The sequence below is a fragment of the Schistocerca americana genome, chromosome 6, assembly GCF_021461395.2.
Source record: "Schistocerca americana isolate TAMUIC-IGC-003095 chromosome 6, iqSchAmer2.1, whole genome shotgun sequence".
In the NCBI taxonomy this organism is placed as follows: Eukaryota; Metazoa; Arthropoda; class Insecta; order Orthoptera; family Acrididae; genus Schistocerca; species Schistocerca americana.
The window spans coordinates 20,283,596-20,305,740 of record NC_060124.1 but is presented as its reverse complement, the minus strand read 5'-3'; the positions used below and the strand labels follow the sequence as shown (position 1 = coordinate 20,305,740).

At 37.8% G+C, this 22,145-nt stretch overlaps 1 protein-coding gene across 1 annotated transcript in view; it reads left to right on the top strand.

The window, feature by feature from the left end:
- LOC124619922 (1-phosphatidylinositol 4,5-bisphosphate phosphodiesterase classes I and II) overlaps positions 1 to 22,145 on the top strand; it is a 403,835-nt gene that overhangs the window by 341,648 nt on the left and 40,042 nt on the right. Inside the window, exons 16-17 of the mRNA XM_047146565.1 lie at positions 12,040 to 12,343; positions 14,961 to 15,183. Of these exons, the coding sequence (XP_047002521.1) occupies positions 12,040 to 12,343; positions 14,961 to 15,183 (527 nt within the window). The remainder of the gene's footprint in view (positions 1 to 12,039; positions 12,344 to 14,960; positions 15,184 to 22,145) is intronic.

The window sequence follows — 22,145 nt, the reverse complement described above, 5'->3', positions numbered from 1 at the left end:
TTATTAATTTATTTGGTATACACCACTGAGTTGCCCTCAGTACCATTTCTTTGAATTTAATCTGGGCTACACTTAGATAGTCAAATTGGAAGGGGTCAAGATTGTCTCTTAGGAAGGCACCAAGCGAATTTTTATCTGCTTTTTTAAAAAGACATACTTTGTGTTTATGTTTGGTGGATTCAGATGTTACAATATTCAGTCTCGCAACAGTAATCTTGTGGTCACTAATTCCTGTATCTATCTTGATGTTCCCTATTTGCTCAGCATTATTTGTTGCTAAGAGGTCAGATATGTTGTTGCAACCATTTACACTTTAAATGGGCTCCTGAACTAATTCTTCAAAATAATTTTCTGTGAACACATTCAGAACAATTTTGGACAATATTCTATGCTTAGCACTGTCTTAAAACACGTATTTTCACAAACATATCAAGGGTAGATTGAAGTCACACCAGCTATAATTGTATGAGAGTGAAATCATCTGAGTTTTATTCCAGTTGTCTAGTATAACCTCTACCTGTACTTACCTCACAGGAACGATTTACTTCAATTTTAATACTTCTTAAGCTACAAGGTGTACAACTTTGCTTCAGCTGTTTTTCCCCAACATTTGGGGCTTTAATGAAACAAATTGGTTACACATGTATCATTCAAAGTATTTTCCATTACTGGCCACTACTTTCTTACATCTTTCAGGCATTTTGCGAATCCCGCGTCAAAAAAATTGTTCATCTTTTAAAGCGATCCAATTTGTGACTTCTTCATGAGATCAGAAGTGTTGATTAGCCAGGCCATGCGCCATTGATCTAAGCAGGTGAGATAGTCAGAGGGAGCAATGTCTGGAGAATACGGTAGGTGAAGTAGGACTTCCCATTTTAATGTTTCCAAGTACGTTTTGACCTCTTGTGCAACATGGGGTCGAGCGTTGTCGTACTGCAAAATCACTTTATCATGCCTCTCACTGTATTGCGGCCATTTGTCTTTTAATGCTCTGCTCAAACACATTAATTGCATTCGATAATGAGTACCTGTTATTGTCTCACTTGGTTTTAACACCTCACAGTACGCAACACCGAGTTGGTCCCACCAAATGCAGAGCATGATCTTGGAGCCGTGAATATTCGGTTTGGTCATCGATGTGGAAGCATGGCCGGGATATCCTCATGATTTTTTGTTTAGGGTTATCATAATGAACCCATTTTTCGTCCCCAGTCACAATGCGATGCAGAAATCCTTTCCGTTTTTGCCTCTGGAACAACTGTTCACAAACACCGTTCAACGTCTCTTGGTTTCAGCTCCCACGGGACGCAAGTTCCTTCTTTCTGAATTGTGTCCATTGCCTTGAGACATTTTGAAATGGCTTACTGTGTCACTCCCATTAATTGTGCCAATTCTTCTTGAGTTTGATGTGAGCCTCCACTCAGCAATGTCTCCAATTCGGCATCTTCGAAAACATTCTCTCTTCCACCACTATTCCAATCTACGACATTAAAATCACCATTCTTGAAGCGTTGAAACCACTCATGACACGCTCTTTCACTAACAGCATCCTAACCATACGTACTTGAGAGCATTTCATGAGACCCAGCCGCTGTTTTCTTCGTATTGAAACAAAACAGTAAAACCTCCCACAAAGGATGAGAATTAGGCTCGTAAACTGACATTTTCAGTCAAGAATAACTTTATGATGCAGACATAAATTGATTAATGTTCGAATGAGGTTATGTTGACCGAGCTCCAAGCTAACTGCCTGATGTCTGCGATCTGTTTCTTTCGACCGCTACTTACCGTTGTCACCACCTATTGGCAAATGGCGGAAACAAAGTTGTACACCTTGTGCTGCTGACAGCAATAAACACTCCTCCATCAACTGTATTTAATCTGTCCTTTCTAACACTGTTAGGTCATTTGTAAAAATTTCAGTTGATCTTATTTCCAGCTTTAACGAGCTTTCTGTATGTATAACGATTTGAGCTTCAGTGCTTTCTATTAGTGCTTGGAGATCTGCTATGATAATTTACAGCTACAGTACAATTGCTCATCCTGCATCCTTTTAGACTGATGTGCCCTTTCTGTAGTTTCCCGAGACCCTCTAATGGGGAGGGGGGAACATGGAGTCCCCTCCACACAGTCCCTACTACCGTCTGATCCCCTTAGGCTCTGCACCAAAGGACCACAGTCAGTTCTATTGATGATACTACTGATGGTGAGCCCCACCTTTATCTCACAAGTGTGACTGACAGTCCTTACCATTTCAGCTCGACACCTCAAAGGGGAGAGATTCTCTTCTGATCCAAAGTGATACTCATTATTAGTGCTGACATGAGCCACCAGCTGCATTCCGCTGTACCCTGTGCTCTTCATGGCATTGGGAAGCACTTGTTCCATATCTGGAATGTCTCCTCCCAGTATGCACCCCAGTGCAGACTGGATAACAGACTGGATTCCTTCCCGTTCTTGGCAGCCAGATCGCTAAGGAGTCCCATTATGCACCTAATATTGAAGCTCCTGATTATCAGTAATACCTTCCAGACCTTGAGGGCCAATGAGACTAGAGGCTCGCTCTGGAACACAGGGAGTGGCTGCATCTGGCTCAGGGTCTACATCAGCCACAGATAGCACCTGAAATTTGTTCATCCCCTGAACTGGGGAGGCCCTCAGTTTGGCCCCCTGGAGAGGCTTTAATGGCCTGCCACACCTAGCAGCAACCTCCAACTCAACCATGACTGTGGGCTCAACCTCAGTGCAAGGCAGTACCCAGGGCAGCCACAGTAGAAGACTGATCAGGGGATGTGAGGAAAGTGCTTGGACACTCTTTGGATCCCCATGTCCATCCCCCCACAGTGATGCTCATTGTCAGCAGCCTGAAGCTGCATGACCAAAACCAACACCTCATGGAGCTGTGAACGAAGGGTCACCAACTCAGTTCACATCGGAACAGAGCAGTCACAGTTCCTATCCATACTAAAGACAGTGGAGATACGCTTTACAGACAGCAACCACACAGATAACTGGAAATAAGTCATTCCTTTGTGAAACTCATAAAACAAATTCACAAACACATGGTGTACCTGTTGCAGGAATGGAAGGAGCTGTCTCCCTGGTAGTACAGCCTATTCTGAACTGTTCTAACTGAAACAAATGAATAAAAGCCTGTGCAATGTGAGGGTTGCTATAAGGCAGCATTTCAAGTGGCAGTACTTTACACTACACTGCTACTAAAATGGAAGACTGTGCCTAGTAATCACTGGTGGTGGGCATGTCTGAGGATGGACTGTTTCCACTGGCTGTTGTGCTCCTGTTTGTGCACAGAAAATGAGCGAGAGTGTACTCTGGAGATAATATTTATAATGGGGCCATTGTAAGATGAGCTATTGCATTTTGTTTGCAGAAGTTACGTGAAATAAATTGAGGACCATTATCTTGCAAATGTTACTTAGTAATCCTACTAGAAGAAAAAGAATTTTCTGACAGTCTTCTGTAGATGTATGTGAATTGATGTCCATTACATAGGGGTAGTTTGATTACACATTGACAACTTAGTTCATTGATGTTAGAAAGCATCCTGGATAGCCAATATTGATTCATTGCCAAGTTCAAGGACATATTTTATGTGGTAAACACTGAATTTGGTGTTCATGTGTTTCTGTACATGCTGGACAAATGTGTATTACTTTTTCTGTCATTAGATAAGCCTGGCCTCTAAACATCATAATGAGCTAGTGCCTTTCATACAAGCGTAACAGAACATTTAGAGGAGGGACTGGGGAATGACCAACATGTGATGTTCTGCTTGAGATTTTATCACCAGGATCCCATTTACCATTTATCAAGCATATCTATGTGAAAGTAAAGCTAATAATGCTATGTCATTAGGACTCTTTTTCCAGAGACCTAAATCTACAAGGTGTTCCCACATTTTACATACATGAAATAATTCTCTTTTCTTTTTAATAACTTCTGGCACACATATGTAGCTAGGAACAAAGAAAGTTTTATGTTTCTTATACATAGATTTCATCTTTTCATGCAGATACCACAATACATGGGAATGAAAATATGCAATAGGGTAAAAGACATAATTTTTTGAAAAGTTTATACTGAAGTGATAAAAAGAAAATTGTATATCACTCTGTTGGGTAATTTTTTAATGATGATATGATTATTTGAGTGGCAATAGAAAATTTAATTCAGATTTTGGAGTTATATCATAATAAATGTTATATTCCGTGTATAATTTATTTTAGTTATAAACTGATGAATTTCCTGTAGGCTAAAGCAGTGATTTTACTTGTATGTTATGAGACAATGTAATTCTGATTCTGTTTCTTATTTAACCTTTTTTATTTTTATTATGACTCATCTGGTTAGAGGATCATGCTCTGTGAGTCTTGCAATGGTTTGTGTCATTTTTGGGAAACTATATATGATACTTGTCTAGTTGTATGCAGACTATATCCTGTTGGTTAAGTGATGTTCAGGACTTATTGATAACCAGGAGAGTTCATTTGCATTAACATTTTTTAAATCGACTTGTAAAAACTCTGATTGTTATGTGCACCGAGTAAAAGTTCTCAGCACTGTGGGTGCTGTGCTGCTTGCTTTGACCCACTGTTGTGAGGCCCAGAATTTGCCACTAGCAATGTTTAACCAGTAATTGTATGGAATTTCACTCCACAGATATTGGATATCTGCCTCTTCTTTGATTTATAACGTATTTAATTGAGCCTGATTCGATGTGTTGGATGCATACGCAATTGATTGCTCACTTCCATCTGAATTTTTATTGCTACGATGGTACCTGTTCTGTGCTCTGATGCATATGCCAAAGAACTGAATGTTCACTGCTTATAAGTTGCTGAATGTGTGGCCAGTCTCAACTTTTTTTCAGTTTAAGGAATACAAAATTGATCTTTGAAGACCATACGTATGTAGTGTCTAAGCCTATTAAGCAGGTGCATTATCTAAGATGCATTCAGAATTTATTTGACATAATAGTTTGTTGCCCAGGAAAGCCTACAATTCCATCAGTGGCTGTTGGTAATGTGTGTAAGGCTTTTAAATGCTGCTAGTTTTGCCAATGTTCTTTTATAACTAAGAATATACCATGGTCTGTTCTGTTTGTTCTTGGAAGAACTACATGTATTGAGATTACATTTTGGGCCTGCCTTGTTTAATCTACTGAAAAATGTTTACAAGTTCGTTGTATGGTGGGTGCACTTGGTATCCCAATAGGCAATCTGTTATATTTATATAAGCAAATGAGTGTGTTCAAAATGGCAATTTACTTAGAAAACTCATCTAGGAGGAATTGGGGATATGATTCTGCAAGATCAATTTTTGATGAACACTTTCCACCAGGTAATTTAGAAAGTAGGTCATTGATGTAAAGAATGGAGTCAATATCTATTGTAGCTTGTGTGTCAATTATGCTTTTAGAATCTCCACAAGTACATTAAGAATTGTTTGGTTTCATGACCTCAAGAATGGGTGTTGCTCAGCTGATGGCCACCACTAGTTTGATTATTCTTACTTACAATAATCTATCTAATTCTTTCTTAAGGCTGCTTCTAACTGTGAATGGCATGGGTTGGGTCAAGAAAAATTTATGGGTCATAGTTGGTTTAAATGTAATGTGGGCTTAGAACTATGATGCACACTCTAGCCCTTGTGCAAATAAAAGTGATACATTCATAACATTGTCTTATTTCCTTAAAGGGAATAAAAGATGAAATTGGATTAATTTCATCCTGTAGTTTGAAGCTGAGAGATGTAAAGGTGTTCACACAAAATATTAGCAGCATTTGTTAAGGTAATAACTATAATATTTATTGCACATGATACCTTTTTGTATCGCATGTACTTGTAAAATTGCCTGGTAATGGTAATATTTTGGTTTGAATGAAACTAAACCAAAAGATGTAGGAGCCAGTGGCTGGGCTTGTAACTGATAGTATATGCTCACTCATTCAAACAGTGGCTGCTCCTGTATCTGCATGAAAATTAATTGCTTTATTTACTATGTTGAGAGAAACAGGCAGGTTACATGGTGCCTGGAACATACTGACCCAAAACTGAAGCAATATTCATTTCCAGGGGGGTCTTTAGGCAGAGGAAAATGTGACCTCATATGTTGTAAGATTTTCAAAGTGATTGCCATAATGGACATGTTGATCAAACATATAATATAAAACAGTCATGATGCTGTGGCCTATTGAAATTGGAGTGAACATATCATTAAGATGACATCTGGATGGGTAGGGTATTTTGGTTGATACTTTGGACTGGGATGTGACTGTGCTGTTTGTTTAGTGCAGACCTCTTGTAGCCACAGTGCATGTGTACAAAACATCTGTAAATTTAGATGGGAATGATTCTGACCTAGGTGCTGTTAACTGAACATATTTTACATGTGCAACTTTCAGCGCAAGGGCCAGTGATCTTGAAATGTAACCTTCTTCACTTGTTGATAAGAGTCAGATTACAGAAAATGTTGTCCCAAAATTGAGTAGTTCCTGAACAGTTTAGTTGTTGATCATGATGTCAATTTGATTTCCTGACACCCTGGCATCCATCATCCATGAAATATTATCATCTATGGCGATCTCACCTTCATAGATGGTCCTCTCATTTAGTACTGCTAATTTCAGCAGCTGGATGAGTATCTGGAATCTCTTGTGTGCTGATGGAGAATGACTGTCACATTGGAGAGAAATCTCAACCAGGAGTATGATGATAGGCTTCATCCCACAGGTCAACTGTAGTTACCTGCAGTAGCTTGACATGTGCAGAGGTGTTCTGTTCTTTGGTGTCTTGTGACATAATAGTTGTCAACACTCTTTTACTCTCTTTAGAGTTGCACAAGACATGCTCACAGTATCCACAATGGAAACTTACTGGCTTGTTGCTCCAACTTCATTCTTTCATTTTGGTCCACCATATAGAGATAGGTGTCAATGATTGACGAATGTCTCCTTGAATTAGCAATGTTATTTCCTCCATGCTGGATTCAATATTCAATCCTTTTACTTCCAGCCATCAGGATTGTAATGTTCCTGCTCTCATTCAAGGCATAAAAATTTAGCTCAAAGTTCTAATTATAGACTATATTTTTCTCAACAACTAAAAGAGGAGTTTTGCAAATCATAGACATTTTAGGGCAGAAATGCTCCTTTTATCGTGAATACTTGCCTTGAATAATCCAAGAGTGTTGTTCATTGTTGTTCATGTTTGTTCTCTGAACACTGTTTCATAGCTTTTTTAATTATACTGAATTCTTACGCAATTCTTGTATGTTAAGTTATTTAAATAAAAATTCCAACAGGGATATACTGATTATTTTCATCATTTATTCATTCCAATTAATTACAACTGACTCACACTGCTCAGTGATTCACATTAACAATTCAATAACAATTCTCTATAACAACTAATTGATTTGGCCCAACTCCACAGGCCTTATATTGAAAAGTAACAATTCGTACTTACAGTATTGTTATAATAAATATATCATGTAATTTAGAATGGAAAAATACATGTACAAAATTATTTATGTGTGGCAGTAAGCTTGGTAGGAAGCATAGACATATTTTTCATGAAATACAATATTTTTCAATGCTGAATTTTGTAGGATGAGTATTTTTAACAGTTGACATTGCAATATGTAATTTTTCATTAAAAATAAATTAATATTTTATTGGCCTACGATAGTGGTAACTCCAATTCTAAACTTACATAATTTTATACAAAATACACTGTTTTCAACCCACATTAAAGACTACTTATTAAAACTTCTTTAACTTGTGAACAAATGATTTCATTATTTAATAAATTTGTATTGAATTACATTCCTTGAAATCTGATTATAACTCTTTATAACATTATGCAATTACTGATGTTGGATGAAAATTAGAACACAATCATATATATTATTTCTACTTAGTGAAATTTCCAACGTATATAGAAGTGTACTAAAAACACATGTTGTGTATTATTATTGGTGACTCACTGTCTGTTACATTACACACCAGCCCAGAATTTCATGCATAAAATTTATGTGAGAGATTCTGCCAAGATATGCATGGGAAACATTCCACGTGGGAAAAATATATCTAAAAACACAGATGATGTGACTTACCGAACGAAAGTGCTGGCAGGTCGATAGACACACAAACAAACACAAACATACACACAAAATTCCAGCTTTCGCAACAAACTGTTGCCTCATCAGGAAAGAGGGAAGGAGAGGGAAAGACGAAAGGATGTGGGTTTTAAGGGAGAAGGTAAGGAGTCATTCCAATCCCGGGAGCGGAAAGACTTACCGTAGGGGGAAAAAAGGACAGGTATACACTCGCACACACACACATATCTATCCGCACATACACAGACACAAGCAGACATTTGTAAAGGCATAAGGGAACAATTGACAGGAATGGGGGAAGGAAATACAGTGGAAGAAGAATGGGTAGCTCTGAGGGATGAAGTAGTGAAGGCAGCACAGGATCAAGTAGGTAAAAAGATGAGGGCTAATAGAAATCCTTGACTAACAGAAGAGATATTGAATTTAATTGATGAAAGGAGAAAATATAAAAATGCATTAAATGAAGCAGGCAAAAAAGAATACAAACGTCTCTAAAATGAGATCGACAGGAAGTGCAAAATGGCTAAGCGGGGATGGCTAGAGGACAAATCTAAGGATGTAGAGGTGAATATCACTAGGGGTAAGATAGATACTGCTTACAGGAAAATTAAAGAGACCTATGTAGAAAAGAGAACCACTTGCATGAACATCAAGAGCTCAGATGGAAACCCAGTTCTAAGCAAAGAAGGGAAAGCAGAAAGATGGAAGGAGTATATAGAGGGTCTATACAAGGGCAATATTCTTAAGGACATACTTATAGAAATGGAAGAGTATGTAGATGAAGATAAAATAGGAGATATGATACTCCATGAAGAGTTTGACAGGGCAGATACATCCAAATGTTGGTTTATTCCAACACTCTCAAACTTCTTACTTGAACATCTGAGATTTGTTTGTCTGTTGTTTTAAATTCCTGCTCATTAAAATCTTGTAGTTGTTTAAAGCCCTTGTTCACCACTTTAAATTGCACATTTACTCACTTTTGAAGTAAGTTGCAGTGTTTCGATATTTCCAGATTCATTTCATCTAGCAAGGTGAATAGTTTCATTTGTAACTGCAAGACAATATTCTATAGTTCCTAAGTGACCCAGATATATGCTGATTTAGTATGATGTTTTTTGGTTTTATTTCATTTTTAACTCAGTTTTAGTATTCTCTAGTGTCGCAGTTAAACCTTTGATATTATTGATCAGTTGCTCACTAAATGTCTTGAACCCGGGGGAAATGCCTGTAGTCATTTTCCCACGACCACAGGCAAACAATGTATACAATAACATGTTTAATTAGTCTCAGCCTAATATTGCAACTTGCTACTACACAAATAACTTAAATTTCTTACTAACCATTGCTTAATGGACAAGGCATTTTATATGTATCTCAGCTACTGGTATTTCATTGCATTTTATCTCCACCAGACATTGGTATGGAGCCAGAGATTAACACGTGACTTGTCAATTTTGATATTCCTCTGATCTGAACTGGCCAGTGTTGACAGAGCTATGTTAACTAACCACTATAATTGCTGCCTCCCTTGCTGTTATCAATGGAAGACATGTTTTGAATCTGGACTGTTCATCTGTTTAAAGAGGAAACTGCTGCTGTGTTTGTGTTTGCCAGTGTTGTGAGCTGCCTTTAGCTGCTTTTCAAGTATTAAGTACATTACATTCAAAAAGGACACTACAAAAATTCATGATGAATTCACAGTAATTGGTTTTCTTGCAGCCACTGAAAAAGTATTAGTTCAATTTGTCTTTTGTGATTGTAGAGCTATAAAATCTAAAATTCAGCAAACTGTAGCCTCAGACATATGCAAGAAATCTCCTTTATATGTATCCAGTTTTCAGACCATAAACCATGGAAAATCTAGGATGGAATAATAATGATGAAATAGGATAGACTGCTACTCACAACACTGAGGAGGCACTGAGTGGCAGACAGGCAAACACACACACACACACACACACACACACACACACACACACAAATCAAACATACACAACTCCCACACACATGGCGACTGTCACACAACTTGCTACTACACAAATAACTTAGATTTCCTGAATATTCTAAATGTGCCTGTCTGCTGCTCAGTACCTCTTCTATTTGCAGAATAGAAATCTATCTTATTTTATTGATGTCAATTCATAGACTACATTAGACTTTTCAAAGCTTAATGCTGGCTCAATATTAGCAATATCATGTGTGCCTCTCAAAACCCTCTCCCTGAAGAAGATTGCAAATATAGCTTACACAGTTATGTGACTGAGGTTTTGCTACAATAATCTGTCATCTTTTCTAGTGTAGCATTTTGAATGTCCACTTGGATAAATCATGTACATTTTTAATAAATATATAGTACTACATACTTTGTTGTCCTTCATATCTTTCTTTCTTGTGTGTAATATATTGTCAGATTCAATATAAAAATTTTACATGACACTGTAAGTATCACATCTCTAAAGTATGAAGAATTATGCAGAGGTACTGTACAAATACAAAATTTTTAAGGCTTTCATGGCCACTTGTTAACAAACTGTCCATTGGTTTTTTGTCTTTGGCTCTTCAGGTGACATACATTTGAAGATTTTTCTGACTTTTGCCAGTATGAGTGGCTGGCTTTCTCAAAAGTCTTTGAACAAATGTCAGCCAAAGAACCAAAGACTGAAGCCAACACACAATTTATTACTCATTTGGTTATTAAGACCTACACTTGATGTAGTCAATAACTTTTTGTCTATAATGTGATGGTTTGACTTCACAGCAGTGATGGTAATAGTTTTAAACAGATTTCAGTTGACATGGAAATATACAAAAACAAGGCAACACAGTCTAATCTTATCATTTTTAAATAGCTACTGAAGAATAATTGGCAGACATCATAAACTGTTAATTACACTTATTTTCAATTCATGTGCAGTCACTCAGGGATTGATTTAGCAAGTGAAACAGGACTCTAATCCTAAAACTCTACAAACTGTTCTATAATGTTGTAAACACACAAGGCAGTGTGAGATGTAAACTTGAGCTAGATGGGTGTCTGGTTTTCTGTGTGGAGTAGAAATACTTCTCTAAGTTGCTATCGAAAATGTCAATTACCAGGAGTGTAGCAGCATGGGTCCTTAATCATGACCAAAACTGTTAAGACTTCTTTGTTATGCAGTATCTTTTATCAAAAACTTGTTTATATAGGATAATCACCCATAATACTACATTTATAACCCAAAAAATTGTATATACAGTATAGTCTCTAATAATACTAAATCTATGAGCTTCACCTTGTGCATTAAACACATATCAACTTATTTTACATGTATGATGGTACTTCAACAATATGGAAAGTTTAGATTGCTACTCACCAAATAGAGGAGGTGTTGAGTCACAGATGAATACATAATGGTATATCCACAGAAACAGATGTGCATGCTTCTCCACAAGTCCATGTAGCTTTAGACAACATTAATGTCTTACTGTGTATTCATTATCATTGTTTGTGTAAATTAAGTCATGATAACATATGTGTAGTTTGGATTAAACCACATGGTGATGTCCACAAATTTAGTATTGATTGTAACTGTATTGTGTATACAAGTTTTAGATAAAGGATGGTACGGAATAAAACAATATTTTTGGTTATGATTAAGGGCTCATCCCACCTTACTTTCGGTCGCTGACCATATAAACCAGCAATGTATACTGCCACTATCTGTGTCAGCTGCAGTTACACGATTATGTTGCTCATTGTACCTCTGGTGGCCACATGGCTTCACATTTTCAGGACCAAGATAATTAAGTAACTATGTTGTCTTTCCTTACATGAACCTGTATCAGTTTTCAATAGCTGTTTATGTGCTCATACTACATGACTGCACCTCACAAATGACGTGTGTGTTCACTTTCAGGATCAAGAGGAAACGGCACCTACTGCACGACAGCAGCGCAGCCCTTCAACTTGTGTGCCAGCAATGGCAGTAAAGATGGTGAGTGCTGAACTGACTCTTATGGGTCCTGATCGAAGCCCACGGCCATCGCTGGCACATGCGTTTGTTTCAACTGACTCGTCAGGTTCTTTCTCTGGGGTCCCTGTGGATGGAGCAGCTGATGGTGCACCTGTTGATGGTACTCTACCACAAAAGACTCAGGAAAGAACGGAGAACACTACCAAAACTGGTCCACCACCAGTCAACAACTGCCCGTCTGATAGTGGTGAGTTTGTTTAAGGACAGATGCTGTTCCTTGACTCACACCATTACTTGAATATCATTAGTTGCGGTAACTGAGTTGAATCACATTTGTAGCATTTAAGGGATATTGTTGCTATTATTATTATTATTATTATTATTATTATTATTATTATTTGTATTTTGTTTTGTTTTGTTCTGAATAGATTTAGTTTTACCAGTATGTTTTTCCTAAACACTGCAGACAATAGCTTTTTTTTTTTTTAAAAAAAAAAAAAAAGGAAGTCATCTTTGTTGTGTTTTTAATTTTACAATAAAGCTGATGTTTTTGTTTGTTATTTGTTAATATGTACAAATAGTTAACTGTAATTGTTTTAAAGTTTCTTATTTTTATAATTTTATTTGTGTTATGGTGTTATGAATACATCAGATGTTTCTGTTATCTTCTTTGTAAATTTGTTCTCTGTACTAAATGACAAATTAATGGAAGTCTCAATTCTTAATTATGGCATAAGTTACTCTCTTGTGTTTGAGGACTCTGAACAAATTAACTTTTTTTTTTCTCTACATATGTGACTTACTGCCATTATCTTTCTTCCATGCCAAACAGCTTGGTACAGAATGCTGCAGTCATATTCAATATCAAGTTTCAGACTCAGCCTATCATTGTGCAACATTTTTCATATTTTTGTAATTATTAGTGGTCGTGACTACCCAGAATTTTTTTTTTCAGAATACTTGTTGTTGAGTGAGTAGTTGATCAACTTTTAAACCCTAACAAATTTTACATTATGCTTTTTTCATTTTTTTCCCTCATATGGCTACAGAAAAACATGTGGTTTTGCACAATCTTCAAATAATTTGTTTCTTATCACTATCTATGGTTATACCAAGTACAATGACTCAGTTTATCCTTGAATAACTCTCTAGCAGTTTGTTCAGTGAGCATGCATTATTTAATTAATTGATTCAGGACATGAATTATATTACCTCTCATATGAAGTGCCAAATAGTGATTTTAGTTTTGTCTGAATTTGCTGACAGCAAGTGGCATTGACAGATTATAATGTAAACAGATAGTAGTTCAGATTAACAAAATAACAAATCCATGCGCCTTACTTTGTGTTTGCCATCATAATGCATTTCCAGAAAAGCAACAAACTGATTTGAATATTTGTATTGAAATATACTGCCAGAAAAAAAAAATTAGTACACCCTTTTAGAGGTTTCCAATTGACTCAACATTTATAATCGCAACAGTGCATATGGAATACATTAAATGATTACATTTACTGATCAGTAGCATAAGTGGTTCTGAGGTACCAGGTATCGACCTATGCTGACACACACACACATTAGTAAGGGGTGTAGCATCCACCAGCAGCAATGCAGGTGCTTACTCTGGTATCCAGTCAATCATACAAATGCCAAATACTGCACTGGGATATGTTACGCCATGCCTGCTCAACCTGTCCATGTATTTCTTTAAGAATTGTTGGTTAATGAGTCACATCTTGTCACATAATCGGGGTTGGTGACATGTCCGGAGATCATGCTGGCTAGGGAAGTTGCTGCACTTGTTGCAGAGAACGTTGAGTTTCACGAGCAATGTGTGGGCAAGCATTATCATGTTGAAAGAACAGATCACCTTCCTGCTGCAAGAACGACAAAAGAACTGGTCTAACAACATTCTGCCCATACTGAGTGGTGGTTAGCGTCCCCTGCAGAACCACCAAAGGTGAACAAGAGCTGTAGCTTATCGCACCCCAGAGCGTCTTGGCCGAATGCACTTACCAGGTCCATGTCATATGCACAAACGGCCATCACTTGCATGCAGACAGAATCTGCTTTCATTGATGAAGATGACGGTGTGCCGTTCTGTCATCCAACTTTTCCTCTGATGGCACCGGTAGAGTTGCAGATGCTGTGGTGTGAGGGTAAGATGGGCGAGAGGTGTGCAAGCCCGTACGCCCACTGCTACTAACTGGTTTGCAACAGTTCATCTTTGACACGTCTGGGCTCACAAGCCCTCTTATCTGTGCTGTGGTAGCTGTACTATCTACCACCGATACCCTTAAAATAAGACCATGATCGTAGGCACCTGTGCTGCATCTGTGCTGCGTGGATGTCCAGAACCTCATCTGTGGGTGTAAGAATATTCACATGACCACTGAAACCAGCATCGTTGCACAACTGGAGCAGCATGTCCAACTTGTCTGGCAATTCTCTGAAAGAACAGTCCTACCACTTGGAAAGCCACAGTTTAATCCCTTTCAAACTCACTCAGTTAGCTTTAGGAAGCATGAGTGCATCTCCATTGGATGGTTGCCTGCTTGCTTCGCACTTAGCACAGCACTGAGCCTTCTGGCTATGAGCATTCCATATTAAAGAGCAAACACAAATAGCACTCTGGCAGCTATGCCACTACGCTGTCTGTTAGTGGACGATGTTGAAACAATTATCAGTACGTCTACCCCAAGTGACATATGCTATCATCAGATCAAAATTAACGTAGTCTTTCCAAGTGTGTAAATTTTTTTCCAGGCAGTATTTTTGTTTGTAATATACATGAAAAATTTAGGTGGCACACTTTTGCAAAGTTCATATTTTTATAATGACAAATATATTGCTTCTTTTTGTAGGAGAAGAAGAGCTTGTAGCAGAGTCACTGGAGAAATTAATGGAGAACAAAGCTGTAAAGGAGAAAAAGCTAGAATTGGAAAAGAAACTGGAATCACTACGAAAAAAGCATGAGAAAGAGAGAGCCCGTATTCAAATACATAAAAGTTCCCAAGATTCAGAGAAGTCAAAATCCAAGTTCTCCATGAGTCACAAGCTAGTCAAGAGGCTGTCAAGCAAAAATATGTAATAATAATTAACATAGTGTTTCTTAGTTTTTTTCTGTTTAGTTTATTGCCTGTTGGAAAGCATGTAATTGCCCATTGCCACTGTATATAAATATGGTGCATAATATTGGCATTAAAACTAGACTTTGTGAAGTGTAGATGAAGTGTTGAAAGATTGAACCTCAAAAGGATTGTGAAACACAATTAGTGAATGTATGATGAACTGAGAGGTTTTTTGTCTGTACTGTAGTGCATCAAAAACCTAAATTATGGTTTTATTAGTTTCATAAACCATTTAAGGTAATTGCTGGTATTCCTCCAGAAATTTGAAGTTAACTGTGTTATTGTACATTTTTTCCTTATTCATCATCTGAGTGCAGATGTGGAGTTTCAGTAAAGTGATCAAAATACAGCAGAATAGAATAGTATGCACACTTAACAAAGGGCAGCAGGTGCACAGGCTGCATAATTTTTGGCATATCCACACTGCAGTAGACAAATATCAAAAACCACATTGTCCACATCTTTCCTGCATGCTGTTCCATCCTGCTTTATGTTAATCACTGCATTGAAACTACACATTTGCATTTCAGTTACGAATAGTAGAAGAACATTTAACAAAACAGGCACTTTTACGTATAAAATGTGACCCTGTAGGTAATGCATGTGCTGATATATATTCTGTCAAATTTGTTTTTCCAAACAAAGCCTCATTTATGACGTTGTGAAACTGTTGGTCATAGTTGTCTGTTACACAGTATTGTTTTTCAGTGATTTGGCTTCTGTAGACTCTGGACTTTTTTAAACCTTCAAGCATCATTTGTGCACAAGCACAGATAAATGATTTTGACAGATGGTAGAACAGACACATCTCCATACTTTAAATCATTTTTATTTGGTTTTTGCTGCTTACATTGTGATAGTTCCCATGTTAGTAATATGTGTAATACATCATTTTCACAAAGTATCTTTCCAGACTGATTAAAATGTGTCATGGTTGGATGCATCATTAAAAAAGATATTAGGACAGGTATTGATAACTATTGACCCTTTCATTGTTAACTCCTTTCTCAAGTAATTTGAAAAAAAAAGGTCAATGTATGTAGGAATGGGTTATTATGCCTGCCAATAAGAAATTCTGGACCAGGAGGAACCTTCCAGTGAAGATGCCATGGATCATTTCCTTCAACATGAATTAAGGATAACTGTATGACAAACTTTCACCAACTCGGATTTTTAATGATCTGTCTAAGGCATTCGGCTGAGCAAATAACATTCTTTTGGAGAATTTTGAAAGTCACTGGCATCCAAGATACAATTAGCAAGTGGTTTACTTCTTATTTAACTAATAGGAAACAAATAGTCATAGTAGATAGCTTAGGCAGCTCTTATGGTGCTTCTTTTACTGAGAGAGGACCTTTATTGCTGTTATTTCACAGGGTTCAATATTGGGACCTGTCTTATTTGTGCTGTTTATAAATAACATACACTGAAAAAGCAGAAATAGTGTTCTTTGCAGATAAAGCAAGCCTCAAATCAAGGCTAATAAAGATACAACAACAGAAAGAACAATAAATGAAATACTCAGATAATATTGTTTCAGAAATAAAACACTTTGAGCTGAATATGAACTTTTTGGTTTACAGGAGCACAACTGGTTTTATGATATCAAATCACATCCACAAGTATACATCTACAAGATAGGAAACATGCAGTCAACAGTATGATAAAAAGCTAGATACTAATACTAATATACTAATAATCTATGCTCTTTGACAACCAATATGAAATACTCACATGTCAGTAAAACATAATGCCCTAATAAAAGAAGGGGGGAGGGGGGGGGGGGACATCACGTTCTCAAGATAACATACTGTTAATGGCAACAAGCAAGGCATCATAAATCAGATTAAACAGCTGAGAAACTGACATGTTAGAGGTGCTTTTACCTATAATGAAAAGAACATAGTAAGAAAACAAAAAGAAGGTAAAAAGCAACAGCTAGTAACATTGAAAGCCCATGGTTAGAAAACTCGCTTCATGTCAGGAAATGGTAGACAGCAGCCCTCCAGCAACCTCCCTGTGCAGGACCACACTGCTAGTCAATGTGCTCATGTGTGTTACGGAGGGCACTAGCGCCACCATGCACATGGGGGGGGAGGGGGGGGGGGGGAGTAACAAACATTTTTGCACATGTCAAAAATCATGGGAATGATTGAGGCCCCCATTACACCACAATAATATAACCTATAAAATACTTCAGCATAAACAGATGCAAGAGCATACAACAGCAAGCCCAGGGTCACTAACCAATCAGTCAAAAAAGTATGACCTTATGTTCTTGAAAGGCAATAACAGTTTGACATTATATTGTAATGTTTTAACTCCACCTGATTATTAAGGATGTGTTGGGGAATACAGCTTTAGACTCCACCTGATTTAAGGCCTCTTCCAAAACGTTTAAGGTCAGCCCCTTTACTTCTTTGTGTAAAACTTTTAAATTATTAGCTGTGTTATGGAGTGACCAGAATCATGTAAGTAGCTACTTAAAAGTAGACTTCAAATTCGTCAGACTTTGAAGTTCTCAGAACATAATACTAAACTCTCTGCTAGTCTGTGCTACTTAACTGACAGGACAATAGTCACAACTGATGCAGTATACACCAGTAGTGTTGTGCTTTTCTCGAGCTACCTTCACTCTATGTACAAGTCTTTGGCCAAGATTCTGTCGGATAAAGAATGTGAGCTTTATCTTTTTATCCTTAGCTTATTGCCCACTTAGTGTGAAATTATGCCAAAGTATGGTATCCTGGGCTTGTTTATATGCTCTTGTCTGATCTATTTGGTTTTAATGACTTTTATGTTGAAATATTTTATGGTTTATATGGTTGCACTGTGTAACAAGGGCCTCAATCATCCCCATGATATTTGGATATGTGCGAAAATGTTTGTAATTTTCTCTGCTATGTATATTCTGGCACTGGTGCCCTCCATGACGATGTGAGCACATTGATTGGCAGAGTGGCCCTGCATGATGAGGTAAGAATGCTTTTTGCTAAGGAGTGAGTTTTCTTAAACATGGGCTTACAGTGTTATTAAATGCGCCTTTTTACCTTGTTTAATATAATAGAGGAAAACATTCCACGTGGGAAAAATATATCAAAAAACAAAGATGATGTGACTTACCAAACGAAAGCGCTGGCAGGTCGAAAGACACACAAACAAACACAAATATACACACAAAATTCAAGCTTTCGCAACAAACTGTTGCCTCATCAGGAAAGAGGGAAGGAGGGGGAAAGACGAAAGGATGTGGGTTTTAGGGAGAGGGTAAGGAGTCATTCCAATCCTGGGAGCGGAAAGACTTACCTTAGGGGGGAAAAAGGTTGGGTATACACTCGCACACACACACACATATCCATCCACACATATACAGACACAAGCAGACATATTTAAAGACAAAGAGTTTGGGCAGAGATGTCAGTCGAGGCGGAAGTGCAGAGGCAAAGATGTTGTTGAATGACAGGTGAGGTATGAGTGGCGGCAACTTGAAATTAGCGGAGATTGAGGCCTGGTGGGTAACCGGAAGAGAGGATATATTGAGGAACAAGTTCCCATCTCCGGAGTTCGGATAGGTTAGTGTTGGTGGGAAGTATCCAGATAACCCGGACGGTGTAACATTGTGCCAAGATGTGCTGGCCGTGCACCAAGGCATGATTAGCCACAGGGTGATCCTCAGCACATCTTGGCACAATGTTACACCGTCTGGGTTATCTGGATACTTCCCACCAACACCAACCTATCCGAACTCCGGAGATGGGAACTTGCTCTTCAATATATCCTCTCTTCCCGTTAGCCACCAGGCCTCAATCTCCGCTAATTTCAAGTTGCCGCCACTCATACCTCACCTGTCATTCAACAACATCTTTGCCTCTGCACTTCCACCTCGACTGACATCTCTGCCCAAACTCTTTGTCTTTAAATATGTCTGCTTGTGTCTGTATATGTGTGGATGGATATGTGTGTGTGTGCGAGTGTATACCCGTCCTTTTTTCCCCCTAAGGTAAGTCTTTCCACTCCCGGGATTGGAATGACTCCTTACCCTCTCCCTTAAAACCCACATCCTTTCGTCTTTTCCCTCTCCTTCCCTCTTTCCGGATGAGGCAACAGTTTGTTGCGAAAGCTTGAATTTTGTGTGTATGTTTGTGTTTGTTTGTGTGTCTTTCGACCTGCCAGCACTTTCGTTTGGTAAGTCACATCATCTTTGTTTTTTGATATATTTTTACCTTGTTTTGTTTTCTTATTTTGTTCTTTTCATTGTATGTAATAGATTATCAGGATAGGTAACTAGTTTGTATCATAATGTAAGTTATGTGTTTCCTGCCTTATAGGTGAACATCTGAAGATATTATTTGATATCATGAAAGTGGCCATGCTCGTGTAAACAAAAAAGTTTATGAAGAGTCGAAAGCAGTTTATTTCTGAAATATGGTTTACCTCAGCTGCAGTTGATTTCAACAGAAAACTGTTTGTATCAGATAAAATTGTTGGCCAGTACCTGTTATCAGAAGGTGATAAGATACATATGAAAGTGAAAGTGATATATGAGGTTTGTTAAAAAAATTCTGGAACTTCACCCACATTATTTTTTGATGCTTATCTTTTACTTGTTGTGCATGGTCTCATTTGAAATACTCTTCTCCACAATTGATACACTGCTCGTAACACCATATCCACTTCTGGAAGCAGTCTTGGTATGTCTGTTGCTGGATCGTGCAAAGCGTTTTCTGCGAATTTTCTTTTTTCTCATCTGTTGTTACAAATTTTCATCCTTTCGAAAGGTTTTTCAACTTTGGAATTAAAAAGAGTTCACAGGGCCAGGCCTGGAGGGTAAGGAGGATGAGGCAGCACAGTGATTTTGTTTTTTGTGCAATAGCCACACTCCAATGGGGATGAATGTGTGGCTACATTATTGTGATGCAGGAGCCATGAATCGTCTTGCCACTTTTCAGGCTATTTCCTTCTCACATTTTCTCGCAGGCATTGCAACACGTCCTGATAGTATCATCAATTAACAGTTTGTCCCTGTGGAATGAATTCATGATGAAATAATCATTCAAAGTCAAAGAAAACTATCAGCATGGCTTTGATATTTGACCTGGTCTGTCAAGCTTTTTATGGTCTTGGAGAATCTTTTCTGACCCATGGGAATGTTGGACCTTGGTCTCAACATTATAACCCAAACTTAATGGCAACACGATGCTTTCTGAGATACTGTGTCATGATGTCATGACATTATCTAGCTGAAATGTTACTTTCTTATGCAATCTCTTGGACAGTCAGTATTTGATTGACATGCACAATTTTGTTGACATTCCTGTCCAGAGCATTGTCGTTAGACATCAAAGGGCATCCTGAATGAATGTCACCCTTAACTTCCATCTGGTCATTTTTAAACCATGTGAATCATTTGTAACATTGAGTATGGCTGAACCACTCATGACTGTAGGCTTTCTGCATCTTTTGGTATGTCTCTATGTAGGTTTGTTTGAGTTTCATGGAAAATTTAATGCAGATGCATTGCTCTTCTAACTCTGCCATTTTGAAATTCACAAACTGTGCGACACATCATTCTACTCAATACAGCACTGAACAATAACTAACAGATGTACGACAATGAATCTTCCAGCAGTTACACATTAAACACAGGTGTGCGCAGGGATGCCAATCGCATTTCGCTCGCTTTCAGAACTAGTAATTCCTTCCATTTGGAGGATAGAGGGAAAGTTTGTGGAAATTTCAAAGGAAGCACAGGTCACTCAGAACACGGTATGAGAGGGACCCACCCGTAGTGATGACAAGGGTAGATAAAGACCATATTCAAGCTGGTTCATGTACCATACCGATGGTCATTAATCTACTATGCAAGTTTGATCCTGGTCTGTCTGACAAGCTAGATTGCTACCTGTTAAGCTATAGGGCAGTTTTACATTGTAATTGTCACTACAGGGTATATTTAAGGCGTAGCATATTTTAATCCTTTTAACTAAACTTTTTGCCACTACAGTCACTGTAAGATCTTGGTGTGCTGACCAGCTGTTCCTTGATTTTCTGCAGTAGACATTAAAGTATTAGAGTGGCACATGGTCAGAAAAACTGATCTGCCTTCATGGAACCATGACTTCTCCTCCAAGTGGTTCCTCAATGTGTGAATGGACCCTGTTTCAGATCTCTCATTAGTGAAAATCCTTAACAGTACCTCTGATTTCAGCTTGACTTCTCTGTGTGGCAGCCAAGCATGCTGACTGCTCAGCCATAGAATCTTGCTTCAGCAATAAATAAATAAATAGATTAATTCCAATGTCTATTCCTGATGGAGAACTCAGTGAATCTGAAATGCTGATTAGTGTGTTTTTATTCCCTTGGCATTTGCCTTTGGACCTGACATATTGCCCAGATATTAAAATGAGAAGATTCATGTTACAAAACAAAATTTTGTAACAAAAACTTTAATACAAGAAAAGAAAGATACAGCTGGAGATGAGTGTGAAAGTTTAAGAAACACATTGGAAAAGAAAATTACAAGACTAAATCCAACTATAACCAACAGTTTTGTAACCATTGATTTTTAAAATTAAGTAGGCAAGGAAAAAGTCTAATGATTCTACAATAAAACATGAAACTCATGCAATTATAATGGAAATTCCTGCATAGAGCAATATGGGAAATAAGGGAAAGGCAAACACTGACCTACAGCAGATCGAATGGTGAGAATACAGAAACAATTAGTACAGAACAACATTCACATTAGCTTTTGAACACTAGTTATTTTTCTAGCAACAGTACACACGACCAAACATACTACACACAGACATCCAAAGGCACACTCATGTGATCATGGAGAGACTCTCATGTAATTGTATGGATTGCAACATGAAGTATGTGTAGTGGCTGTGCTCTGTAAGGGCAAGTAGTAAAGCA